A 27,970-nucleotide genomic window follows, 5' to 3' on the forward strand; every position below is an offset into this window, starting at 1 on the left:
TCCCCACAAATCGGCCCGGCCTATTGTATATGTATGGAGAATATTTATACTACTACAATCACAACAAACATTCTCAACACTTTTGTATCAACCGTCATTCATCATTTACGGTAAAGAAGTTTACATTACGCATTTGACGCTTGAACAATATCGAAAGAAAAGTGAGTAGTAAAAAATTTTTGGTTTGATTTTTATAGCCGCTATTTGTAATCCAAAGGAAATTTTTAATAAAATGATTTTTTAAAAAATGGAATTACTTACAGTAAACATTTGTAGAATTTAGGGTAAAACGTTATTGTGGTAAAAAAAATATCGAATAAGCTCGGAAATCGCGAAACAAGGTAAAAGTTCCAAACACTCAGCACGTGCATTTGGCGTGTTTAACTAGCCTTGAACACTTTAAACGCGTTTTTCTCGAAACAACGTTTCATAACCTGGTTGGCATGATTCAGAAAAAAAAAGTTTAATTTTTACAGCTTATTCTGCGCATGTATATGGCTTTGTAACATACCTCACAATCATAGTTATTAATTAAAATTTAACCCTTTTCTTAAACAATGTAATAATACGTTCACATATAAGTAGATTATCTACTTTTTCGTGCTTAACCCCCAATCCGTAATTAAAAAAAGAAGCAAGATTACCCATAAAAAATTTCTCTCCGAAATCTGAGATTATAAAATTATTCTAGATTAGCATAATGCCAAATCTTTTCACATACAACCCTGGATTTTCTGTGTTATAGATAATTATTTTTGCGAATGTAAAAGGAACGGTCAAAGAACATAGGATTATAGACATAATTCTAATAAAATTTTTGTTGAATATTATGAACTATGCATCCATATAAGAGAAAATTTCGTGTGTCCATAAACGCTTTGTCGAGAGAACGTTAAAGATAAACCTATGATACATTAACTTTCTCTGCGTTTGCCGTAGCGCCAGTACAGAAAACAAACAAAAAGAAGAGGAAGAATAGACTTAGTTGAATAGCATACACTTGCACACGAAAGTTAGTTTATTTTCTGTACTGACATCATTCAATTGTCAAATCCGCAAAAAAAAAAGCAAGTAACCCTATTCGGAAAGTGCCATCTTCTGTACTCTCTAATTCGTGCTCTTTAATAATGATTATTATAATAACCATGGTACAATAATTTTTAGAAGGTAGTTTCACTTGATATCCGCCATGTTAGCTATCGGACATAAATCGTGTTTTGGATTTTTTGTTGGTACCAATTTGTTTAAAAAATGTAACCACCTCCATTCGAAGCAGCTTCTACTGTACTATTAGCTTCACCAGTAGGGCGACACTCGACATGTTCAGAGCCAGGACACCTTCGCCGCTCTTCCCATCCCCACTGATGTGCGCGCGGGCGAACGCGCATTCCGAAAGATGCTCACAGCTACTGCGGCTCGCTTCATCCCTGCTGGAAGGCTCAAGGACATACATACTAATTTCCCAGCCCAAACAGCCAGTTTACCAACCGAACGTGACCACCTACGCCAGGTCGAGCCCGGGGATCCCCGCATAAGGGATCTCAATTCGGAGATCCGGCAGATGGTAAATTAACACAAAAGGACCAAATGGGTTGAGCACCTGAAGACCTGTAACTTCAGGACGGGTTTGAGTAAACTCTGGTCCACCGTAAGGTCCTTGTCGAACCCGACGAGGCCCAACGATAAGGTGGACATCAGCTTCAACGGTTACACTTCGTCGGACCCGAAGAGATGTGCGAGCTATTTTAGCAGGCTATTCACACTGTATCCTCACGTCGAAAGATACAAGCGTCGTGCCACCATATGGCAGCACAAACTAACGAACAACAGTGCGCCACTTACTTTCTCTTGTGATGCGGTTCAGGGGGTCATCAACAAAACCAAATCATCAAAAGACATTGGCCCTGACGGACTAAACATGCTGATGCTGAAACACCTGGGTTCAGGGTTTATCACAAGGGCTTTCAATCTGTCCTCGGCCATTCTCAATATCCCTGACAAGTGGAAAGCAGGGAGAATGGTCCCACTACTCAAACCTGGGGAACCCGCCAACCAAGGCGAATCTTATCGGCCGATAATTCTTCTTTCCCCAGTAGTGAGGACACTTAAGGCCCTCCTACTCTCACTCTTCACGAAACACCTGGCCCCAGTCACACATCAGCATGGCTTCCGACGAGTACACAGTATCACCACAGTATCATTCACCGTCATAAACGCCCAGATAAAACACGGACTTAACCAAAACCGCCCCTGCGGGAGGACTGTCCTAGTAGCGTTGGACTTGAAGAAAGATTTCGATACTGTCAGCCATTCCACGTTACTAGATGACATTTTACAGTCGACACTCCCGCCAGAGCTGAAGAGGTGGTCCGCCAACTATCTGAGCGGTCGACACTCGTCAGTGTCTTTTAGAGACCAAACATCCAAACAGAGGAAGATAAAGCAAGGTGTTCCGCATGGTGATGTCCTTTCACCCTTGCTGTACAACTTCTATATATCGAAGCTCCCCAGATGAAGTTTCCCTGGTCTCATACGCTGACGACCGCACGAAAATGACGTCGGGCAGTGACATTAATGGCCTGTGCGCCAAGGTAAACGACTACCTCGCCTACTTTTCTCGCTTCTTCACTGCGAGGAACCTAAAATTTTCCCACACAAAGTCCACGGCGACCCTCTCTACCACCTGGACAAAGGAGGTCAAACTGCAACTCAATGTAAAAGTCGAAGACATACCAATTCCGACTGCTAACAATCCCAAAATTTTGGGTGCAACCTTCGATAGTTCGCTCTCCGCCCGCGACCGTATCTACCGCTAAAGTCCAAAATCGCAACAAGGTCCTCAAATCGCGTACCGGCAGTACTTGGGGCAAAGGCAAAGAAATGTTGCTATCGACATTTAAGGCGATAGGCCAACCAGGTTGCCTCCTGATATCACCGCAACGAGGTGCAGATTCTCCCAGTAAAGGAGCATAACAAACTACTCAGCAAACAGTCATTGTTTATACAGACAATAAACGACATTCATCGGGAGACACTTACCACCTTCTTAAGCTTCAGACCCCCGAATGCCTAAAGCAGATGAAGAGCTCCAGCTCCCCCGTGAGACCCGCCTACCTAGACGAAGACGACCTGTAATTTACACTACACTGGCAGGGTTTATTATTGCTGCAACAACAACAACAAGGAACGTTGTTCAAAAGTAGTTGTTGTGCCAGAAAATATCAATGCTGTATGCGATATTATCAAGATTGTCATGCCACGTGTCGTGAGGTTGAGGCATCCTTGGGCATCAGTATGACGAGCATCAATAAGGTTTTGCATGATCATTTTGTGGTAAAGCAGGTGTGTTCAACTTGGCTCCGATACAATTTAAAAAACGCGACTGGACAATGTGCGTCGAAAATTTATTCAAACGCATGCAAAAGTGTGTTGATCGCCATGAAGAATGTTTTTGTTTTGAACAATAAACCCGTTTGTAACTGCCCAATCGCATTCTTAGGCCACGCCTATAAATAGCAAGCCTCGTAACACTCCAACAGCATTTACGAAACATTTGTAGGGAATATTTATGCTGTGACAACAGTAAAAACATTAGGATTTATACACAGGTCCGGCCCAATTATGAATATATTTTTTAAAGTATACATCAATAATACAATATATCATTTAAATTTCGCGGGCTACGTACATTCGACTTTCGATTATTATTTTTTTTATTTTTGTACACTCGTCTCGAAGAGCGGTTTCAGCAATATAGCGTGTTCAGTTTGCTTGTGTATTCGGCGATCTTCTGCTATCGACTCTTGGCTCTCTTGGACTCTTCCATTGGGGCGATTGGGTTTGACTTCGATGTCATAACCATATACCCATGATTCGTCACCAGTTATGACCCTTTTAAGCAAATCTGGATCGTTTTCAATTTTTCTGAAAAGATTGCATGGCATGAGTCAACCGATATGCCGCCATCCTCAGCAACTTCTCCAATTGTGATTCGACAATTCACCATAACAACTTTCTCAACATTTTTATCGGCTATTGATGTGCTGGGGGTCTAAAGCCAGCGTCGTCATTCACATTTTCTCGACCTTCTGTTAAAAGCTTGTAGTGGTAAACATTTTTTGACTCAGAGTACTCTCACCGTATGCCACTGTCAACAGTTCAAGTGTTTTTGAGCTCTTAACTCTATTTTTTGATGCAACTTCTTTGATCCACTTTTTTTTCTGATAGCAGAAATTCGCCGAACACGCACAACACTTGTCATATTTGTGCCTCTCACAAACAAACTAAACATGTTACATTGCTAAAATCGTGAACATATCTTCGAGACGAGTGTAGCAACATAAAAAATAAGAATCGAAAGTCGAATGTACGTAGCCCGCGAAATTTGAAAATTCACCTTATGCTTTGAACGCACCTCGTAGGTATCGTATGTATGTAAATAAATATGTAAATTGAACTGGGCATTGAGACGATATTTTTGTGAAAAGATCTTTTGTTTCAAAGAGTTTTGTCAGTGTCTGTAAGGAAGCAATTACAATATCTAATTTATATAAATTTCGTATATACAGTAGGGATCAAACCAACCACCTTTGACTTACTATCATTCGCTAATACACTTAGTGTCGCAGTCTTGAGAGAAAATCGCCAGTGGAGCACCTAGTGCTTACACAGTTTTTGTTCTTCTATACTCACAGCGTTATCATCACGCCAAAACGAGTTAAGCTCTACTGCACTTACTTTTAGCATTTTTATTCATTGTTATCCAGTTAAACTAACGTTAATATAGTAATATGATATATATGTTCAAATTAGTACAGACTATTCTTATACATATACACAAAATTTATAAAAAAAAGGATTAAAAAAACGAGCGTGAGGTATGTAACTTAAATCAAATGTTTCAATTGACCATTGTAGTTTAATGCTGTGTTTTTCTTACTACGTAATACGTACATACATTTACTTATTCATATTTTTATTTTGTTAATTGATATTCATGGCTGCTAATACATATTAACCGAATGTGAACCGAAATGAATAGCAGAATCAATTTTTCGCTGCACTTGCTGGATTAGTGGTTGCTGGACCAGTCGTTCCGGCAGCTGCCGCTGGTGACATACAATTTCCATCGGGATACCTTTTTTGAAACTGTGTTATTAATTCTGGATCAACTAACCGAATACCGTCTAATTGATTGCCCAAAGTAATCCAATTCGGTTGCACATTGTGTGGACGTCCAAATAGTTCAATTTTACGTGTACCTGGGCTGAGGCGTTCAATGATGCCATATATTTCATCGGGCTTATGCGAAGTGGCGCGCACCTCCGCTACAATTACATCACAATCGAGCCCACGATTTAGATTCTTCGGATTGCCCTTCATGCCAACCAGACAGTGTTCTTTGCCGTGATTTAACCAATGGCCGGTACGTCCTGTACGTATAATTCGTTGCAATTGATTTGTTTTTACCCAGATGAGTTCGTCTACCCTTTCGTAACTTAAGAACAGAAAGAAAGAAGTTTATTTAAAAAAATGTATATGACTATAACAACCTGGAACTCACCCCCATAGCTTTAGGCATTCCCGTCCTAATTCCATAGCCCGACCAGTAACCCATAAAAATATAAGCCCATCATCCTGCAGCGCTGGTACGCCCAACTGACGCATCTCATCGTCTGACATTGTACCTATTATTGCATTACAATAAGAAACACAAAATGTACATATACAATATATACATACATTATTTCATTAATTACAATTCTTCACTCACCGTAAGGCAATTCCATGTGTATATCCCATGGTGGATCAGCCATGACTACGGCAAATTTTCCTAGGACCGTCATGTCCAGATAACGCAAGTCACACTGTATCCATTGCGGTGGATATAAAGTCACGCTAGGGTCAATGCTTCGTTTAATACAAAGTTTAGTTTTAACATCAACTGGCTTGTTAGTGTTGATATTCGGTATCGTATCAACTTCGTAATGAACATACCTGGGAAAAAGGGTTTATAAATTCGATTAAAATTCTCTGCTTAGTAAACGCTGCACTTACTTGCATGTAGCCATGTGAAAGCAAGTATTTAGGAAACTGCAGTCACCAAGAGATTCGTCGGTATGTGATTGTATAATTTTTTTAAAATGCAACTTGGTACACGTATCTAACGTCTCTATTGATTCCTCCGATGATTGTTGAGAGTCAGCTTCACCTTCCCTAATATTTTCCGAAACAATTTCGCCATCTTCTGTACCCGAATCAATCGCCTTAGAATCGATTTCTGCCTCCTTTGGGCTGGATTTGCCATTACTATCTGATGTCGAGTTTGCATCGGCCTGATTCGCGGTTTCTTCGATATTATTTACTGCATTTGACTCATCTGTATCTCTACTGGTTTTCCTCGCAACAGCATTTTCTAGTTTGCGGTCTCGTTTCTTTTTCGCAGCCATTTCTGCAGTGGCTTGTTGCGCCTTGAGACATTCAACCTTGGTGCCATGCGGACAAAATTCCATCACTTGAGCGCCACCATGCGATTTGAATTTTTCGGCAACGGAGCGTTCCTTGGCAGTGGGTTTAGTTAGCAGCTCCAGTATTTCTTCACCAACTTGTTTACTTTGCTTCTCACGTGTTGATGGCATTGAGAGAAGCGACTATAGATTTGATTTAGAGATTTTGGGTAACATAAAAAAGGGGCATGTGGTTATTATATACAAACCATTATATCATCAGATGCATCCGCTACACTTCCGGCAGTATCTTTGCGCGCAATCGGGCCGACATTGACTTCAGTTTTCAACACCTTATTAAGGTTACAGTCCTCGTTCTCATCATCATTTGTATCAACTGTATAATAAATTCATGAGCCAGTGACTTATAGAGTTTTAGTAGACACTTACATTTACGTTTTAACTCTTCTTTCATACCCACATAGCCATCGTTAACTAATTCTTTATATAAATCTAACACTATATTATTTTCTACGGAAATTACTTCGCAGCCCACATCTTTTCCAATTGTCACACTCTTAATGTTAATAGCGCCTTGTTCGGCTAATTTGTTCAGAGTGTAATTGATTACTTGCTGTGCAGGTGTTTTATCCAAAAATGTTGCAACTTTTTCTATTAATTGTGTGGAAATAATGGGAAGCACAAGTGTGGTGGAAGAGAGAGCCTGCAAAACCGCCTTCTCAGCTTCAGCATCTGCCTCTGAGTGAATGAAGATTAGTAGTTACGTACTCCAGTAATGCAAATTGATGTAAATTTTTGCTTCATACCTAATTCTATTGGTGGGTTAGATGAATCCTTAGCTGTATCAACGACGCTATTTGGCGACGAAGACAGCAAGCCGGCACGTTCTTTCTTCCGTTTTTCCAACTTTTCTCGCAGTGTATTACGTTTGGTCTTTACTGCTTTGATTTCATCCCATGCATCTGCCATCGTACAACCGAAACACAACACAAAAACCTCTTTTAAAAATATGAAATAGTCACCTAGCAGCTAAATGTTAATGAATTGACAAAAATATAAACTGCTAGATGTGTAGAAAGAAAACAATTGATGCAGATCGGTTTCTTCTTCTGCAAATTTGAGTATTCACAGTATGCGTAATTATTTTCTTATAGACAAGAAGAAGAAAAGAGACACAATAACAAAAATGTATGTTTTTTTTGCTTTTGTCCGATGAAAGCATCAAGCCCATTTACAAAAACAAAAAGCACAAAATAAGAATTGCAAAGGGCAAGGAATTACTTAATTGGCTAAAGTCTTGTGCGCGAAAAAAAATAGAAAAGTTGACAACGCAATGTTTGGTTTTAATCCAAAGGATTACGATTTGAAAGTGGAACTGTCACGTTGCTTCAATGGCATTGGCACAGTTTACCTGGCACAGTATTTACCCAACGGACAACATATCGCCGTAAAGAAGTATCGCATGGATAAGGCCACCAAAGAAGAGAGCTTACTGGTCCGTGATGAGCTACTTATCATGCGTCAGTTCAATCATCCCAACCTACACACATTCTATACCTCATTTGTATATGGAAATGAGCTGTTCCAGATAGCGCCACTCATGGGCTTTGGTAGTTGCAAGGACACAATCGCCAATTGCTTCCGTGCAGGTAAGTGGCTAACGATAATTTATAGACACTGGTTTTACTTATTTTGCGCCTTGCACTAGGATTTCCCGAAATATTTGTTGCGCTAATAATGCGAGATGCTCTATCTGGTCTTGAGTATCTACATCGGCGCGGTTACATCCACCGCTCCATTCGTGCCAGTCACATATTGCTCAACCAAACAAAAGCTGTGCTAGCAGGTTTCCGTGAATGTACGAGCATTGTGGCGCATGGAGAACGTATCAGCGCATTACATAAGCTAGCTCCCTGCAGCGCACGTAGTCTTAACTGGTTAGCACCGGAAGTGCTCGAACAGAATATAATCGGCTACACAGAAAAATCTGACATTTACTCGATTGGTATAACATGTTGCGAACTAGCTAATGGAGTAGAGCCGTTTGCTGACGCGCAACCAACTTTCATGTTCACCGAAAAAGTGCGCGGCAATGTGCCAACATTATTGGATCGATCAACATGCCCTGCCAGTGAGGAAATGATTGGTAAGCTTGTATCTGATATAGTGATTTTTATTTAAAATTCTATTTTTTAATTTTTGTTTGCATTGCATTTTTACAGAAATAGTTGCTAGCACTGATTCAGATTCAATTAGGCAGGCGCAACAAATCTACTGTCAGCGCGTTTTTTCTGATGAGTTCCATCAAATGACAGAAATTTGTATGGAAAAAAGACCATCCAGTCGTTGGACGGCGCTACAGCTCCTGAATCACTCATTTTTCAAACAATGTCGACACACAAGCATTTTTGATCAGTTGCAGCGTTTCGGCTTAGAAACGAAAGACTATTCGCAATTGCGTGGTATGTGTTTTCGAAATGCTTACGAATCTAAGTACATATGTATAGGTATATATCCACTTTGAGTCAATTCTTTATATTTGTGTTTCTAGATGAAAGTCTCGGCCTTTGCACCGACTTGAGCGAAATGAACGTAAACAGCAATGATTGGGACTGGGACTTTTAATTAAACTAATATATTTCATGAAAGCCATATTAGCATGCATACATACTCATACATATGTATGTATGAACACAATTACAAAGTATCTATAGTTTGTATTTAGTTTTTAAAGCCATGATAAATCCAAAATTCAATTATATGTACTTACGCAATGCCTCTAAGAGAGAATATGAAAGACTATCAAATAAAACGTTTCTAAATTTGGTAAATAGATGATGCGACTTACAGCATATTACAGGGTCCGGCAATCGAAATGTAACCAACTTCGGATCGCTCGCGCAGCTGATGCACGGATATCAGCTGTCTATTAGTTGGCTAAATGACAGTCCAGAGTATTGTTTACAAACGCGCGGAAGCATTTTGCCGAGAGTAAATGCGAAAAATATCAGTAAAGGATTTCAAACGGAATAGTGAGATGCAGGGCCGTAGAGAGCATATCCGGGCCCCGGGGGAAAATTGCAAATGCGGGCCCTTTCCAATAATGTCTAATTCATATAAATACGTATAATCTCGAGTCCGGGCCCCTCTGAGAACTCCGGGCCCGGGGGAAAAAGTACCCGATCTCCCCCCCTCTCGTCGGGCCTGGTGAGATGACATTATATTTGGCTGGAAAATCACAACCAGTGATTGTTCGTGAGTCCGAGCACCTTAAAGTAAATAAAGTTTTTGTTTATCACACCATCACTCGTTACAATGATACTGGTAGCATCCCAAAACGACATGGAGGTGGTCATCAAAAGACTGCAACGTCACAAGAAATGGTTATAAAAGTGAAGAAGCAAATTGAGCGAAATCTCCGACGAAGTGCCAATCATATCAAATATCTGACCGTACCATCCGCAGCATTTTGGAAAATTATCTCAAAGTCGAGCCTTACAACATCCATAAGGTGCATGATCTCACACCAAAGCAGCAACAAGTCCGACTTGAGAGAGCGAAGGAGTTACTTCGCTTGGCGAAAAGCGGTCAATTTCCGAACATTGGGTTTTCTGACGAGAAAATTTTTCAAATTGAGCAATTCGTAAACTCCCAAAACGATAGGGTTTATTTGACCGACCTTTCACACAAGAATTTGTGTCAGCGATTGGTCACCAGAAGGCAGCACCCGCCACAGGTAATGGTTTGAGCCGCTGTAACCGCAGATGGGCGCTCTCCAATCGTTTTCATGAAGCCTGGCGTCAAGGTAAATGGGGAAATATTATCGAGAAAGTATTCTGGAGGTTGCTTCGAAGCCGTGGCTTCGGCGGCAGACCATGGACGTTTCAACAGGACTCGGTACCGTGTCACAAAGCTCCAGTGAACCAAGAATATCTAAATTCTCCAGACGCGAATCCGATGGATTATTCTTTCGGCCATTTTGCAGAGCAAGGTCAGAACTTAAAGATTCACCAGTCTCGAGGCGCTGCAAAAAGCCATTGTCCGCGAGTGTGCCAAAATACCTGCAAGTCACATTCGGGCAGCTTGCGATTCGCTTCTGGATCGTCGCAAGGCCATAGACAAGACGAAAGGTGGTCATATCGAGCAAAAGTAAATCGATTCTTAATTTTGTATTATTTTCACACATTTCTTACTTGTAAGTGAATAAAAGTAATTTTTCAAACAAACTTTGTGGCCTTTCTATTGGTTACACTTCGAGTGCCGGACCCTGTATACTATTAATAATTATAAAAAAATATATTAAATATGATTTTAATTAATTTCCATTTACTGTCAGTTTTGCTAGTGGTCGCGATGGCTCATTGTTTAAAATATTACCTCACAAGTACATATCAAAGTACCAAAGTCCAGCTACACATAACTTTTAATAAAAATAAACAAGATCTGTATTTAAAATGTCTCTTTTATTTCAATTAAATATTATGTATTTTTCATTCTTAATTGCTTATTCAATAGTATTATTGTTAACAATTTTCGTTATTTATATATTCATTGGTTGTGTACAACAAAGTGAGAAAATTAGAAAAGCAATATGTGGATTTAATTTTGCAAATTGCACTATTTGCGTAATTTTAATTATTTATTTACAAATTCAAGAATTGTTGGTGTTTTTGTGGCTTAATTGCATTTTCTTTTATTTTTCTCTGCCTACAACGTTCTCAGCTCAATAAAAATATGATCTTTCATAGTTAATAAAATATAGCATACCATTAATTAATTAATTGAAAACCTCAAAAATATTATTTTATTTGGCGGATGGATGTTAAGCTCGTAAAAGCAAACTAATTCTATTTTATAAGATATATGTATATATTTTCCAACGATTTATTCTAACATGAACCAGTAATTTCTTTGTGGTATTTTTATTCTGTATTTAATTGCAAAATTTCGTGATAAATAGAAACATTCCGCTCTAAAAGAAACTGGGAGTACAGTCAAATACAAATATTGAGCTAATTGCGTAATAACTAAATATTTTTCAGCTTTAGTGTATTATGAGAAATCCGTTAAATGATCAACTATTTTCATATTTAATAGTAAAAGTGAGTTATCATTTTATAAGTTTTTATCTGAGCGCCTACTCAACATATCTTATTCCTATTCACTTAACAAAAAACCAAATCTTTTGTTGTTTAAAAATGTTTCTTTTTAGTGAAATCTCTCTTTGAGTAAAGTGAAGTATGTTTTTTACCAAAGCATGATAAAAATCGAATCTTCAGCAACAAATTTACCGTTTTCATACTAAATTTGTGTTTAAATAAAACTTGAATTTATTGTTGCTGCCTTTAACGTTGCGTTAAAAAATACAACTCAATCCATTGTGTTACGTTGGTTAAACAATTTCCTAAAAAACAAAAAATCATTTCAGTTGAGATTTTGTAAACATTTTCTGTTTATTGATTTCATTTATTATTAAACTTTTTCAATTGCAAACATTTTTATATGTATATATAAAATAATTAAAATTATGTATAATAGTATGATTGAAGTTTAAATATATGTATGTAGAATACAACTGACTGATTTCACACAGTTCGAATATCGACATTAAATGAATCGATATTTTCGACTGCATTTTTTTATTATTTTAAACAATATTAAATTGATTTTTCTTTTAAAAAGTGCTCTTGCATGTTTTTTAATTTTCATTCTAATTAAAAAAAAAGGTTTAACGCCTTTAGAAAAAGTAAGCATTACCATTTTCTTTTTTACAAATTTAACGTCTAAACCAAGTTTAAAAGTTTTCTTCGAAATTTGTGTCAAAATTACATACAACTAAGTTAATGCTAACGGGGATTTCAGAGTCTTAGTGAGTGTATTGCATGTGTGTAGTATAAAATCATACATCAAAAAAAATAAAAATAAAAAAATACAATAAGCAAGCGGTGCAGCGATTTGATCTGACTTAAAGCATTACTTAAATTATACAATATATATAATATTGTACATATATGTATTTTATATATATTGTACACATATAAGTTAAGTATTAAAATAAATCCAAATAATTTAATGATAACACAATTTATGTTTAATTTGGAAGTTATAAAAGAAATTTTTTTACTTCGGATTTAATGCTAAAATGCAATAAATTTAATCAGTGTCTTTCTGCCACCAGCAGCAGAAAAACTTGCACATCGTAGGGCGTCTCGAAGAAAGTAATACAATGGAATCGCGCCGGCTTGCATTTTTGAGGCAGACATTCACATGTGTTTAGAATAAACTCAACATAGTCACCGTCCTTTCTAAAATCTAATTTTATTTAAAGTTTCACAATTGCGTTCGTGTTTTGAATTTAAGCTACGAATTTATCCTCTTTGCGTTAATAAATGATTTTTTGTTTAATGATGTAAGTTTTTTTGTTTGTTTTGTGAGCTTTTTTGTTTTACTCGTACCAATAAAAATTAATCGTCTTAATATCAATTGGATTAAATATTTCCACCACCGCCATCACCTTCACCACCAACACCACCACCATTATCACCATCAGCAGAAGCACCACATTGTTGCGCACGCTGCCGTCGCTCCTCTTCTTCTTGCTCTAGCTTTATTTGAGCTGGTAACTTAACTTTCATTTGCACCTTGAGCACTTCACGCAACTCTTGCAATTCTTGTTGACCTTGCATGAGACGTTTGACGCCACGCGGCAGACCACGACATGAAGACAAATTTATTGAACTCATGTGCGCACAATTTGCAAGGATTTCCTTAACTGCCTCATCTGAAACCGATGAACCACAGAGATTCAAATGCCTGAAATTAAAATAAAGCTATTGGTATTATTGTCACTATTACATATATGGCATTGAACCTACGCTAAAGGGGATTCACTACCCTTTTCCGCCAATGCACGTAATGCGTTATCTAACGGCTGTTGCACATTCGCCCAAGCTAAGTCTAATTCTATGAGACTGTGTGCCCATTTCGAAGCGATAAGTTCGAGGCCAGAACTATAGAAATAACCAATAATATTAATATTAATTCTACTAAGAGTGAAATTTATCAAAAAGCTTACCCAACATCGCGCGTCACTGAGCAGAAAGACAAAAATAAATGCTTGATATCCCACGCAGGTAGACGTATGAGACTTTCGTGTGTGAGGCGTGCGCAACCGCGTACATCCAAGAGTTTCAGTTTGGAGCTAGTTTTCAATATGCGCTGCAAGTGGTCATCGCCGAAGACACGGCATTCATCAGTTAAAGCTGCTACGGAAAGTTCCTCAAGTTCGGGGAAGCCAGGTGAATCCATCTGTTAGTTGATATTAATATGAAAGAAAATTTATAAAACTACATTTAATACTACACATTTTAGGCTTACCGTTTCCTGTAAAGTTGCATTACTCCATGTTATATGTGAATTGGTGACGCGTAACACTTTTAATTTGGGACAACCGTGCTGGAGCTTCTCAATATGAAAAATTCCGTGTGAAGTCGCTTGGGTGTTAACATTGGAGAGATCTAAGTTCACCAAGTTGGGGCAATGTGTCTGCCGAATAAATTGGAAATATTTATTAATATGAATGACTACCTCGTAATTACTAAGGTGAATTCCGCCACCAATTGTTTAGCAGTGTATGATTACTAAAAAACCTTTCTAACTTATACATATGCTTTTGCCCTTTTAAATTAATAGGGACGTTACATATTATAAGGTTAGGTTGTTTATAAACAAAAAATGAATCTGTTGTTCTTACAGCCAATGTTGAGACTATCTGGGGGATTCCTGCCAATCGATTATGTGCCAAATATAGATGCGTTAAGCGACTATTCATTGTTCGTAATGCAATACAAAGAGATTGTGGGCCAACTGCGCTCTTACTCGCATTCATTTCCACCTAAGGGGCAAAAGTTATTAAATTAATAATTACTCATTAAGTTGTTATCATTTCCAACTTACGTTGATGGAGCTTAAATCTAACCGCTGCAGTTTTTGCATATTTTCCGTTAGATAAGCCAATTGACCCGAAGTGAAACCTTTCCAACCAGACAAAGTAATGCTTATTAAATTCGGGCATCCAACCGCCAATTTGTTTAAAAAACAGTTTATATCTGACATTTTCCAATTAGCTACAAAAAGCACGTTCAATTAAAGAAATACATATCTTCAATGTTAAAAAAAGTGTAGGATCGTCTCTTGAATACTTACCAACATTCAATTCTGTACATTCGCTGCAGCGATTGTCTACGAACCATTTCAGCTTCAGCTCGGTACGATACTTGTCCTTTATCCATGTGGATAAATCCATACTTTTCCACAATGATGGTGTTAACGAAACGTTCCGCCATAATGTGCAAACGCGTGCAAGACGACAAAGTGTTGGTAAACAACCCTCTCGGTCTATTAGAATTTCGAAAATCTGCACAATTAAAATAATATGTAAATGAGTTCTTCAAAATGATTGGTTGAATTCATACCTTAAAAAGTAGTTCCGGTGGTATACGGGCACCCCAGTCGCCTTGTTCGATAGTCGCGCGGTGTTTTTCACCTTGTTCCTCGATGCCAGTAAATGATACTTTCTTTTGACGCTCTGAATTGCCGGCCCTATTCTTTCCTCGCTTAACCGATGTCAACTCAAATTCACTTTCATCGCTATCAACCTTCGCCTTCGATTTCGATTTACGTGAGCGTTTTCTCGTCTGCTTCGGTGCATTAATTGTTGCAGGCGTTGATGTTGACTTTCCAGTCACGGGCGGCGTTAAGGCACCTGTAGAGGCAGCCAAATTGCCTGACGAATCTGATTTCTTTATGCATAATTTAATACCTGTTTTATTGTCGCTTATCTAAAAATTAATAGAAAAAATGTAAGGAACTGAAAAATAACAAAATTAAACTCTAATACCTCGCTTTCATATATCGGCACGGTTGATTTTTGCTTGCGCTGTCTTGGAGCGCGTGTAGTTTTCTCTTTCAATTTTTTATTCATGGCTGACATCTGTGGTTTCCCACTAGATTTGGGTATAGTTCCGTTGGCGACCACATTAATGGGTTGTACAACGCGTTTACCACCAACGCTACTACCGCCATCGTCACTAGGCAATTTAGACGAAGCAACTCTCTTAGTGGCTATTTTTGATGACTTTGATCTAGCGATATTTAATTTACCAGTGTCAACAGTGGTGGCAATATCAGACGCTTCTGGTTGTTTCGTGGGTGTTAGCGCCGTTGCCGAGACAGATGCAGTCATCGGAGAAAGTTGGGAGTCCGATGCTGGGGATGAGGACGAAGTTGCCGTATTAGCGTCATCCGTTTGTGTTTCTGACTTGGGTGGTGAGAGAATTGTGTCTGGGATGGCAGCGCTAATACCCGCATCAGCCACAACAATTGATGCTGCAACACCCATCGCCGCAACGACCGACGCATTTGTAGCCTTTGCTGTTACTTGTAGTTTAGGCGGCGGTGTTTGAGACTGTGTTGAAGGTGAAAGACTATTATCAATATCATCATCAGCAGTGGACGCTACTTCTTTCTGGCTCTCATCATCTTCATCGTCATCCTGTGAATCATCTAAAGGTAGTGACGAATTATTATCTTTAGAATTGTTTTCTGCATTCGACTCTATAGTAGTAGTACCATCGTTATCATCTACAAGTGCTTTCTTTATAGTAGATGATAGCTGCGTTCCGTCTAATTTATTAGTTGATGTGGAGCTTTTATCATTTTCACTAATAGTCTCAGTAGTAGCACAAGCATTTACAACTTTAGATAACGCTACTTCTGGATTCAGGGAAGCATCTAATGTGTTTCCACTTTTATCGGTATTATTCGCATTGGATACGGTAGCTGGATTATTTTGTATTTTTTTCGCATTTTCGGCGGTCAATTCAAACTTATTATTTGTGGATTTACTATTTTGATATTTATTGCTGTTTTCGACTGATTCAATTTCCGGAATACCAGTGGATGATGCAGATAGATTGGACATTCCTGCATCGCCACTACATTTAGGCTGTTCCACGGGCCTATTTTCTACTTCCATTTTATGCACTTTTATAAGATCTCAAAGAGAAATATTTTATCTAAAACGGCAAAAACATTCATTTAATCGTACATGATTTTATGAAACTTTAAAAGAGATCCGCAATATAATTTTTTTTTTTTGAATTCATAACGGTATGCAATAATTGAATGATAGCGTTTATATCACGTTTTGTTTACACACTAGGGTTTGAGGACTATCGGTTCTCACCTGCTTATGTTTTGCTTTTCGGGGCTACTTTATTATGTTGCTGTAGTATTGTTTCTTATTTATTCACTGTTTACATCACCACATTCGTAACAATTACATATTTTCGACTATTTTCCAGTTATTCCATTTGTGAAAGGAAAGATAGCAGTAGGGAATTGATGCATCGGATATGAAAAAGTAACTTTGAAATCTATAATCATATTCTATACACTAATATCTCTACTATGTTATGTAAAATAACTTCTTACGATTATTTTGCTGGTTTATTTTTGTTATGTTCATTTTGTGTACACTTTTATTTGGTTTTGGCGCCTTCGTCTTCCAACTGCGTTCCTCTCTCTTCTCTCTTCTCACTTTTTACTTATTATCAATTCGCATATCACACTTTCACAGTCGCACTTATGCTCGCTTATCAGATACGATTCTACGCGAGATACGTGGACCAAATTTAACGTTTACACAAGCGAGATGGAATCATGGTCTTTACCGCATATGCGGTTCTCCTTGATCAGAAAAAGTTTTCAATTGTTTTTTATGCCTCTAATTTTTCAGCACGGTAAATTTTACATATTAATGTTTTTATTACTATGTTTTCAAGATGAATTCACATTCACCTGTTTTTAATAGGTGATTTTTTAATATACTTTAGCATAACTCCCAGGATATGAAGGAATCAAAAATTTTCACTGCAACGACGTAGAATTGTAGTGAAGTAAGCGAAGTACGACATACAATAAACTTTCCGTGCTTTGTTTTCACTTTGCCTATCTTAGGGTTGCATTCGGAAGGATAGTACTCTCTTTGTACTAACTAAAACCGAATAAAACAATTTATTTCAACGAATGTTAAAAAAAAAGTAATATATCAAGTAAAAAACGTATGGGTATTGGTTATTAAAATGCTGAAAAAGCGAACCGATTTTGTTTCTCTGTGCAAAAGATATTAACAAAAAACACGTTTATAATGTTGATCTTTTCGATCACTAAATACCCGAAAGTAAATACATTTAGAGGTGGTGAAGTTTGACTCTTCCACATTTACCAGAAAAAAAAAGATTAATATTGCCGATAATTTAAATATATTATTAATACAAATATATGCAATGTTCGTGTGCCGAACGAAAAATTAGCTAAATGATGCTTGGTAATGTGTTGATTGCATGTATATCGTATTAAAATAGCCTATAAATTTTTTGATGTTTTGAGAAAATGAATTTCAAACTTTTTGTCGAAAGTTGTTCTCACTCAAATCTCGTTATGACTGTAAATATTTATTATTTTTTGACTGACGTTTTGACCCACTTTGTGGAACTAGAATTTGACAAAATTTTTACCACATATAAAATCGACGATGGAGAATCCAAAAATTCAATAAAAAAATAATAGCCTATGAGTACATAGGCTATTGTTATACTAAGGGGACGATATGTCTGATAAAATACTTTTTAGTGAACATTGAATCGCACGATTTTTTATTCCAAATTTTTGGCAGCGGCGCTTGTTTTTAAAAAATTATATTTTAGTATATTGATTTGCCCGTATATCTCTGATAAAATGTTATTTTATATGAGATATATAAATAATGCAATATTAAGCAATTGAGTCTCTAACACCTTATATTTTACCTATCACTACATTAAATACAACATACAATAACAACATCAAGACGCACACCACAAATAGGAGGAGGAGCTCGGCCAAACACCCAAAAAAGGGGGTACGCGCCAATTATATATATATATATATATATACATTAAATATTAGCATTAAAAAAAAAAAAATAATTGGCGGGTACACTTCTGTTAGGTGTTTGGCCGAGCTCCTCCTCCTATTTGTGGTGTGCGTCTTGATGTTGTTCCACAAATGGAGGGACCTACAGTTTCAAGCCGACTCCGAACGGCAGATATTTTTATGAGGAGCTTTGTCATGGCAGAAATACACTCGGAGGTTTGCCATTGCCTGCCGAGGGGCGACTGCTATTAGAAAAATGTTTTTATTAATTTTGTTTTCACCGAGATTCGAACCAACGACCTCTCTGTGAATTCCAAATGGTAATCACGCACCAACCCATTCGGCTACGGCATTACCAAGCATCATTTAATTAATTTTTCATTCGTCAGGCAAACATTGTATACAATTTTATTAGCAATATATTTAATTTAATGCTAATATTTGTCGGGTTTTTGTAAAAAATATAATATAAATATATTACCTTGCATAAAGAGAAAGTGAAGTTTGAAAAGAGCAACAATATAAAACTGTTTTCTGTTAATAACATTTTAACGGGCAAAAATCATTTTTTGGATCATTTTGCCATGTGCACCTTAAACTGTATTATTACACAAAAAATTTACCATATTTAATAATATAATATAAAAATATTAAGTTTGCAGCAATTTTAGGAGTATATAATACGTTCACATACATATAAGTAGATTATCTACTTTTTCGTGCTTATCTCCCAATCTGTATTAAAAAGCGAGATTACTCATACAAAATTTCTTTCCCGAAATCTGAGATTATAAAATGATACTAGATTTTTATTATACTTTTTTATATAAAACCCTGTGTTATCGATAATTATTTTTATGAATGTGAAGAGAAACGTCAGAGAAAAACTAAATAAAATGGATGCCGGCAAAGTAAACAGGATTGTAGACATAATTCGAATACAATTTTTATTAAATATTATTAATGATGCATTTATATTACAGAAAAAAGCGTGTGACAACTGTTTCCTCCAATGGTTTATTACAAATCAAAATTCCAAAATATTCCACCAAAGCAATTTCTATGAAAAAAAACCTTTCGACAGCTGATTGTCTATTTTGTAGATAATCTGCCATATGTGAAGGGTTAGATTAATTACGTTGATTTCTTGCTAATTACTGCATATGTGAACGTACTTATATTATATAATTTAATGCCATTGCAAATTACTTCACAGCAACCCTCCTGTTCCAATTGTAAATATTTCTTAGTTCATCTTCTCTTTGCATTTTTTCGTTCCACGCATTTTAACGATTTTCATTTCAACCACACACTCATTTGTGTTTTGCATTCCCTTTTGCCACCTATATATTAAAATTTCTCTTGCCTATTATATTTGCGAGAGTATCTTCTTAGTGAATTCACCTCTTGGCATTTTGCAATGTCCAACGCCAATGCAAACGTAAACAAGTGCCCGCATAAGTGAGACAACAAGTGTATACAACCGCTTGTTACACATACAAACTCCCACACGCACTCATTTGTATGCTCAAGTACTTAATCGCGATTATACCGACATTTTCACTTTTTATATCGAAAAAAAAACATAGCCAAATTCTAATTATGAAACTGTATGCTGTACTTTTGCGTACTATTTTGGTAATTGCCACATAAATAAAATTTTTTGCGGCCGATTATTTACCGCTATTACACTGCTTGTATGCTTACATATGCAACACTGGCACGCACTCTGGTTTGTATTCTATTTTACTTTATTCACTCCACCTAATTTGACCAATTGCAGCAGGTACAGATAAAAACGCACTTTGCTGATTTTCTTCTTGCGTTTTTTTCATCTGTAATTAAATACTTTTTTTTCGTTGTAAAGTTAAGACTCGTCGTTCTTTGATGAAGTGCGAACCATTCACTTTTTATATATTTACGAACCGCTTTTCATTTCACTACATTCTTAGTTTTATTTCACAAATTTTCGGCCGAAATTTGTCCTCTGATTGTTATTCTAACTGCATTTCGTCTATATTGTTGAACACAAACTAGTGTTGAAATTTCTATATTCGTTCACTCACATTCCGATTTCGTTATGCGGTACGCTTGCTTTCCTTTTCTTTCGTTGTATCTACTTTTCCTTTTTATACATATATACATATGTACATCATCTCTTTGCGGGGAAGCTCAATATTTATTAGTACATATCTACATATCTGGTGGCAGCACTCGATAATTTTGTCAGCACTTACTTACAAGTAGTAAACAGTTAGGTGTTCACCATTTTGTTTCCGCTTCCGTTAGAAGAACTGTTTGTTGGATTTAAAATTCAATTAAGTGCATACAATTTTAAAATGGATTTTCCGAAAATCGAAATTGCCGAAAATGACGACGATTTAGTAGAAAACCCACTACTGGTGGCTTTTTTAGAGCAGTTTGTTGCTCAGCTGGTAAACAAAGAGTTATACAAACTTCCTCATTGTATTAGCATTTTATTCTTTAATAGATGAATGAAGTGTCCGAGGTTGAAGCGTCTTGCGAAAAATTGAAAGCTTCAAATAAAGATTTACAAAAAAGAAAAGACAGATGCCTTAGAGAAATATTTACATTGACAACTGGTAATGTGGACGGTGAGATTTTATCACAGCACTTTAGACAACGAATGCAAGGTGAACTTGAGAGGTTTAAAATGACTGGGCAACGAGACGATGAAGTGTTGCGAAATTTCCAAAGGGATTATGTAGATTGGCGTGACACATTGAAACAGAAAATGGAAATTATGCTCGGAACCGATAAATTGGCCGATATGGTAATTTACTGATTTTAATATAATACCGATAATAAAAAATAACGAGAAGTTAACTTATATCTCTATAGTCTGAAATTGAACTGGAGGCGAAATTACAAACGCTGAAAACTGCTCTTGAAAGTTCGAAGAATGAACTCAGTGCTTTTGAAGAAGCCACCAAAAATAAAAATTCACTCTTAGAAGGAAAGATAAAAGCGTTGAAGGTTGAAGTGAAAATGTTAAATTCATTAAAATTGGAACAGAAGTAAGTAACTAAAAAAGTTTGGTTGAACAAGCAGGGTAGATAAGAAAACATGTAATATTGCAGTTTAGCAATAAGCGTTTTAATATTTTCTAAATTGTTTCTTAGAGTTCTAAAGCACTGCTATATGTCGCTATCAAAATGCACATAAGCTATAAAAAAACTTTCCGTTGTCTTACGGAACTGTACAGCCATGAACAAAATTATTTTTGTATTAGCTAATTCGGTATTTTAATACTCAGGTGGCCTAGAAAAAGTAAAAAAGGTTATGTGCATTTCGGCAACGATATGTTGTATGTATGCCGGTGTTTTAGTTTATTCCAGTAATTTAAGAACTGTCCTAAAGTTAAAAAAGGTCATAATTTTGCTTCCCATTTGTTAGTTTATCTTGTATTGATACTATAACTCCTCACGCGGTATTAAAAAATGCCAAAAACATTATTTTTTTGAAAACCACTAAAGCTGGCGTCTTCTTCTAAATATAGTAAATTTGCTCTTATGTTAAACAGCACTACACATCAACGGCTCACAGATGCATTAAAGGAAAAACGGCTCAAACATCAGGAGGACTCCAATAAATTGTTAAAAGAAATTTCTGATTTGCAAAAGAAACTGGACCTACACGAATAAGAAAGAGATATAGACTTACATAATCACATTTAATTTTAAAAATACAAATTACTGGATTTAAAACACACGAAGATTCATAAAATAAAGGAAGTTATCATAAAAATTTCTTTGAGTACAAACACACATATGTACATAATTTTGTACTTCATATTAACTAATCTTTATGCAAAGCTAACCAATGTTTCGCATCTACGGTCGCATCTCCAAAGGTGCGCCCAAATGTGAACGCTTCACCAGGCACATGTCCTGCATAGCTAGGAACCATGCCAATTGTGCGATGATAAATGACAAAGTGTCCAGTATTCGAGCACGAACTGGCAATACCGGCATTCTCTTGTGGGCACCATTCAGCACTTCGTCTGTGATGGTAATTGTTAGTGAATTCACACAAAGCGCTATTCGTCAACTGTTTGCTAGTTTCGCCAAAACGCGTCAACGCCATCGGTATGTGACCACCGTAACCTGGAAAATGTAAATATAATAGCATATATTAATGTATGTATTATGTAAATATTATATAAAAATTATTTTTTTATATTAAAGGATTTGGAACAATTTATTATAAAATTGGCAGTTACGCGTAGAATATGACATTTCTATGCATTCTTAAACCAAAAACAACAGAAAATTTTAATCTTTACACGTTTACACGAATTTGATAGAAATTTAAACGAGCCGTTAGATCGATAATACTCTGAATGAAGATTGCAGCTATGTAATTATCTCTAGTATTTAATTGGAATTTTCTAGTACTTCAATGAAAAAAATCGCTTCTGAAATATGTCAGTTGATAAAATGTGGGCCATAGCAACCAATTAAATAAACAGCAACAGGTGGGAAATGAAAGAACTTTAAGGTAGAAGCCAACTATTAAATGCTTTAATTAACGCTAGACGCGCTAAATACCCACAATATTTGGTCAAATTCAGCACGTGCCCAAAAACCTACCATTAACAATATATTTCTCCTCGTCGTCATTTTCCATAAAATGTGGCACCGTAAACTTGGAGTAAGGCTCTTTCTTTTCCACAAAACTACAGTCCAGTTTTTTAAAGGCTTTTGCACGTCCATTGACCGGTATTAATGGTGAACGGTAATGAGTATAGGGAAGCTAAAATAATAACAATGCAAAGATTGGTTCATTGGTAAATTTCAAATAGATTCCTTCTGTTCCCTCACCAAACGCTCATTCAGTTTCCTTTCAAACATACCCAAACCACTGCCTAAAAGATCACGATGTAGAAGATTTCTGTGCTCGCAGCGCAATTGATCCATTAATAACTCGTGCTCGGCCATGCCAGCTGTGGCGGCCGCAATATATCGCTTGCCAAATTTGGATGCGAGATTGGGTACAAAGCCGTCATAGCCGGGTATGATAGGATGGCGATAAACCGGATCTACAAACTTTTCACGTTTGTTCAGCAGCTCGGTCTCATGTGCGGTAGGACACTCCAACGAAATTGGTGGCCGATTTGAGGGCGTTACAATTAGTTCAGGCGCGTGTATAACACAGGGATCAATGAGCAGTTTATGTGTTAATTTACCATAGGTCTTGCCAGCGCGAAAACGAAATTGTGGGCAGTGCCCAGTGTAGCTGGAAATTATTTTGGTGAAATAGGTAATGTTAGGCCTTAGAAGCAATTAGAAGAAAACTTACCCCGGAATGAAATGCGGTTCTGGAGAAATAGTCAAATCCATAATGAAGACTTGTGTCGGTTTTTATTTCCTTTTTGTAAATTATTGCGAATTTATAAGTTTTCCTCCCAATATAAGTTTTGTTACCAATTTTTGCACTTGAAAATTTTGCACAAATTTTTCACATTCCATATATATTTTTTCCTTTATTATTTTACAATACAATTTTTTGACTTTAGTTAAACATTTTCTATAATTTTGTATTAAAATGCAAAACATTAGAAAAATAAATATACAAAAAATAACTTTTGACATTCACTTTTTCACTTATACCCTACCCTTTTCCCTTTACCATATAATAAATTTGTATATCTTACTAATTAAAGCCCTGCTACCTTGAGCATTTCTTCCACATCCACAAATTTTTCGCGTGGTTTGCCCATTACCTGTCCCGCTTGAGTTTCAGCTTGATCTATGCGCTGCCAATGAGACCATGTAACGACGCGTTGAAATTTGTTAAAATCCAAGCCGGGTTTAGCTTCGGCAATGCTCAACTCACTCGACAAAATATCATCGCATATTGCTTTGGCAACGGCAAAAGCACCATTCATGGTCGTTAAAATTACACCCGAAGGACCTGTACCCAACCAACCGGCCACATAAAGACCTTTATCCACGGTTTTACTAACAGCGTCTTTTAATACGCGACCTACCGAAAATACAAGGATTGTATAAATATTTATGTAAATAGAAATATTTCCATAATACTTTTATTTATATGAATACATACCGTTTTCATTGTACACACATCCCTTGCGCTCATCGAAGCAAATGCCACCATCGACACATGTGGATTTGTAGCCTATGCTGCGAAGTAGCAAATCGGCAGGAAGACGTTCAATTTTGTCAGTCAGCACAGCCACGTTATTCTGTAGCTGAGTAACAGTTAATTCGATTTCATTCTCGCCAATAGCTCTGGGTGCACGCAAAAATATAGGCAAGAAAAACTTTTTGCTGCTGCTAATGGCAGGTTGTTCTGACAAACTTTTCAACATAAGTTCAGTGAGTCGTTTGCGTGGACGTTGCAGGTTCGGTAATTCAGCGGGAACATCTAATTATAAAACACACATACATATATGTATATTTGCAATGTACCTACTTATTTGCGCATTTTAAACTCAAATTAGATCTTGCCTGTGAAATCATCGGGTTTCCACAACGTTTGTACATTCGGTAATTTCAACATTTCGCGCAATTCTTTTATGGTGAATGCGGCCTGTAAAGGACCTCGTCGGCCAACCAAATAAACTTGCTTGACTCTGCTGCGCGAGAGCGCCTCCAGTGCATGCTCAGTGGTGTCTGTTTTCTATGATTAAAATAAATAAATATAGTAATTCGGCCGATAAACATAAAGTAACGTTAATACAAATTTACTAACCCGCAATGTATCCATTGGACTGAGCAACATACGCGCCACATCCACAGCTACGTTGCCTTGGCCCAAAATTGCCACAGTTTCTCCGCTCAAATCGGGATTTAGATTATGTGCTCCGGGAAGGCCATTGTACCAGGCCACAAACTTTCGTGCGGACAGCACATTTGGTTTATTCTCATTAGGTATGTTCAACTGACGATCCTGGTCTGCTCCATACGTAAGCAGAACAGCGTGATAACGTTCACGTAAATCATGCAAACTTACATCTTTGCCTAGTGCCACGTTACCATAAAAGTTGAAGTTTTTGTGCTCAGCGGTTTTTGTAAAGGTATTGATTACATTCTTCACTTCGGGATGATCGGGTGCAACGCCATAACTGTAACAACAAAATGTGTAGATTATAGAATACATAAAGCGTTGTAGCCAGATTAAATGAGACTATGCTCCCTATTCCGTAGTGAACCTCTTTCACAAAGTATGCAAGTTCCTACTACTCATATTAAGAGAAAACTTGAATGGTATGAGTGTAGCAAAAACAGCTGAGCAAATCAATGAACGATCATTAATCCTGCAACAACTAGTTTTAGGTTGCCAGAATGACCAATATGATATTATGCGGATCTATTTAAACTGACAAATTTACACGCAAACTGAAAAAAAATTGTTACAAATTAATAATCGAGCTCAAAAAACTTCTGGCAACTGATAAGGGGTTGTCTACATCATTCGCTTATGAAGGAAGCCAGTAAGCTTTAGAGAAGATGTAAGTGCTCCGCTGTCAAACCAGTTTTAATTTGAACTTATCAAATATACAAGCGAATATAGTTAATTTTACTTAATGTTGAATGTTCATCTTACCGTACCAAACCGAATGGAACTGGCAATTTTTCGATTATGTCCACAGCACTGCCGCTCAGATGTTTTAGTATGTACTGTGCAGCATAAAAACCTGCTGGACCGGCACCAACTACGCAAATTCGTTTTTTTGCACTAGAACCGGCTGTGCTGCTGAATCCATTCTTAGTAGCGTTCAACCACAATTTCTTTACGTTTTCTAACCCCAAAAGCCTTCCGGGTATCAGCATTTTGCTGATTTAGTTATCTACGAGTTTCACAAAATATGAATGCTGGAAAAATTTACTTTTTATGAATGGAATACACAAATAAACAATAAAAAACCGGCGTAAATTTTATATGATTATGGCACAGCTGATTGTGAAAGTGCTTCTGCAATTCTCCGCCAGGGTGTTGGAGCTGTTTTTTAAAATGGTATTAAATTGGTTTGTACAAACTGTCCAATGGTAGATATGTTTCCTTAAAGAGCGTACAAAAAAAATTGTGTCAAAAATGCATCCAATTTAAAAAGTCGTGTAAAAAAAGACTCTAAATGTTCTCCCAAAACCGTGCAAAAGAAATAATAATGAAATCCATATAACATTACTATTTATAAAACAAAAACAATTCATATTGATTACAAAAAACGTAAAATTAGTGTACAGTGAAAATTCACTCCATAAGTACAAACCATATAAAAACTCAAATTGAAGTTAGGAATAAAATTCATGATGAATAATTGACATCACTGGACCAAAAATGCTCTCGTCAGGAGATATGCCAGATACTGTGTCTGGTATGCACAGCCTATCTGTCGGGTTTTATTAAATTATCTAGGGCTTCTGTTGGCTAGAATTTAGTATAATGCCTATCGCTTTGGAAAAAACGGTAAAAAGGGGGTGATAGAGGGGTGTATCCCCATCTTAAAACTGAAAACAGAACCTGCCGGAGGCTTATAGTTTTTAAGTAATTTAATGTTAAAGTTCTATAATTTAGCGAAAAGTTGGTGTTGCCATACACCTGAAATGAAAACGAAGTTCGCACGCAGGGATGTTCAGTGCAAGGTTCATTGTAAAATTGCAGTATTTTTTGCTGTAATTTAAAGTTGAGAAATAAATTTGAAAATAAAAACATACAACTCATTTAAACTTAAAAACAATGATATTAAGCGTATCACAAAAAATAATAAAGTAATTAAAATTAAATTAAATTAATTAACACAGTATTTTTGCGTGGAACTCTTTATCGCGTAGGCGGCCTTCGGCCGCGCTTCAAAAAAATAACCCTCATCAGTCCAACTCCGGCTACGCAATCCACAGTATTTTTGCGTAGAACTCTTTTTCGCGTGGGCGGCCTTCGGCCGCACTTCAAAAAAAATAACCCTCATCAGTCCAACTCCGGCTACGCAATCCACAGTATTTTTGCGTAGAACTCTTTTTCGCGTGGGCGGCCTTCGGCCGCACTTCAAAAAAAATAACCCTCATCAGTCCAACTCCGGCTACGCAATGCACAGTATTTTTGCGTAAAACTCCTTTCCGTGTTAAAACCATTGAACCCAAAATTAAAACGTCATATGCGTGTATGTAGTAAGCAGGCACAATAACCCCCATTCCCATCATTAACACTAAACTCAAGTACTTAATTTTTCTTTTCATTTGCAGGCATCCGGCAACACCATACTGTTGTAATTCCAATCTTCTTCTTATTCGCGCTTAAAATTGGAATGTGATTGCATAGGCAAATGTATTTGCATTTAATTTTAATAGATATAATTAGAATATTAGCATAAAAATCGGTAAAAACACGCGTGTGAGTGTATATTTGGTGATTTATAGTGAAATGTTAAAAAATATAGAGTGTAATGTGGCAAATTATAGTGATGTTCCCAAGGGCATTTTGAATGTAAATAATTAAAAAATTATTATTTCCCGATTAATTTAAAGTTATAAAGAGTGTTC

General features: G+C 36.8%; 6 protein-coding genes across 14 annotated transcripts; 2 read left to right on the top strand and 4 right to left on the bottom strand.

Moving 5' to 3' along the window:
- Positions 1-4,733: 4,733 nt before the first annotated feature.
- Positions 4,734-7,542, bottom strand: LOC129243959 (N6-adenosine-methyltransferase MT-A70-like protein). The gene is made up of 7 exons (XM_054881467.1): positions 7,274-7,542; positions 6,897-7,205; positions 6,716-6,843; positions 6,058-6,650; positions 5,774-5,997; positions 5,564-5,687; positions 4,734-5,497 (listed from the first exon to the last, which is right to left on the bottom strand). The coding sequence occupies exons 1-7, from the start codon at positions 7,434-7,436 to the stop codon at positions 5,047-5,049; spliced, it is 1,992 nt and encodes a 663-aa protein (XP_054737442.1). The 5' UTR covers positions 7,437-7,542; the 3' UTR covers positions 4,734-5,046.
- A 20-nt stretch (positions 7,543-7,562) lies between these two features.
- LOC129243961 (putative serine/threonine-protein kinase STE20-like) lies at positions 7,563-9,300 on the top strand. The gene is made up of 4 exons (XM_054881470.1): positions 7,563-8,116; positions 8,176-8,613; positions 8,690-8,929; positions 9,019-9,300. Exons 1-4 carry the CDS (start codon positions 7,801-7,803, stop codon positions 9,090-9,092), a joined length of 1,068 nt encoding a protein of 355 aa, XP_054737445.1. The 5' UTR covers positions 7,563-7,800; the 3' UTR covers positions 9,093-9,300.
- Positions 9,301-12,881: 3,581 nt separating this feature from the next.
- On the bottom strand, positions 12,882-20,491 carry LOC129243958 (uncharacterized). 9 transcript variants are annotated; one of them, XM_054881466.1, is made up of 12 exons: positions 20,151-20,491; positions 16,714-17,523; positions 16,098-16,543; positions 15,367-16,031; positions 14,942-15,307; positions 14,673-14,883; positions 14,424-14,593; positions 14,221-14,361; positions 13,845-14,012; positions 13,543-13,775; positions 13,343-13,477; positions 12,882-13,280 (listed from the first exon to the last, which is right to left on the bottom strand). In XM_054881466.1, exons 3-12 carry the CDS (start codon positions 16,501-16,503, stop codon positions 12,956-12,958), a joined length of 2,820 nt encoding a protein of 939 aa, XP_054737441.1. In that variant the 5' UTR covers positions 16,504-16,543; positions 16,714-17,523; positions 20,151-20,491; the 3' UTR covers positions 12,882-12,955. The 9 variants fall into 9 exon arrangements, with proteins under 9 accessions (XP_054737441.1, XP_054737436.1, XP_054737435.1 ...); XM_054881461.1 differs by having other exon boundaries at positions 15,367-16,543; positions 16,714-16,820; positions 16,962-17,523; positions 20,151-20,490; XM_054881460.1 differs by having other exon boundaries at positions 15,367-16,543; positions 16,714-16,903; positions 16,962-17,523; positions 20,151-20,490.
- A 130-nt stretch (positions 20,492-20,621) lies between these two features.
- On the top strand, positions 20,622-22,125 carry LOC129243963 (uncharacterized). The gene is made up of 4 exons (XM_054881472.1): positions 20,622-20,878; positions 20,935-21,237; positions 21,306-21,481; positions 21,988-22,125. Exons 1-4 carry the CDS (start codon positions 20,783-20,785, stop codon positions 22,106-22,108), a joined length of 696 nt encoding a protein of 231 aa, XP_054737447.1. The 5' UTR covers positions 20,622-20,782; the 3' UTR covers positions 22,109-22,125.
- On the bottom strand, positions 22,119-23,971 carry LOC129243962 (UPF0605 protein GA14893). The gene is made up of 4 exons (XM_054881471.1): positions 23,766-23,971; positions 23,288-23,702; positions 23,057-23,219; positions 22,119-22,570 (listed from the first exon to the last, which is right to left on the bottom strand). The coding sequence occupies exons 1-4, from the start codon at positions 23,804-23,806 to the stop codon at positions 22,263-22,265; spliced, it is 927 nt and encodes a 308-aa protein (XP_054737446.1). The 5' UTR covers positions 23,807-23,971; the 3' UTR covers positions 22,119-22,262.
- Positions 23,972-24,098: 127 nt separating this feature from the next.
- LOC129243960 (NADPH:adrenodoxin oxidoreductase, mitochondrial) lies at positions 24,099-26,391 on the bottom strand. Its single transcript, XM_054881468.1, has 5 exons — positions 26,037-26,391; positions 25,182-25,554; positions 24,938-25,109; positions 24,534-24,854; positions 24,099-24,452 (listed from the first exon to the last, which is right to left on the bottom strand). The coding sequence occupies exons 1-5, from the start codon at positions 26,261-26,263 to the stop codon at positions 24,124-24,126; spliced, it is 1,422 nt and encodes a 473-aa protein (XP_054737443.1). The 5' UTR covers positions 26,264-26,391; the 3' UTR covers positions 24,099-24,123.
- Positions 26,392-27,970: the final 1,579 nt, after the last annotated feature.

This window comes from Anastrepha obliqua, chromosome 4 (genome assembly GCF_027943255.1).
Source record: "Anastrepha obliqua isolate idAnaObli1 chromosome 4, idAnaObli1_1.0, whole genome shotgun sequence".
In the NCBI taxonomy this organism is placed as follows: domain Eukaryota; kingdom Metazoa; phylum Arthropoda; class Insecta; order Diptera; family Tephritidae; genus Anastrepha; species Anastrepha obliqua.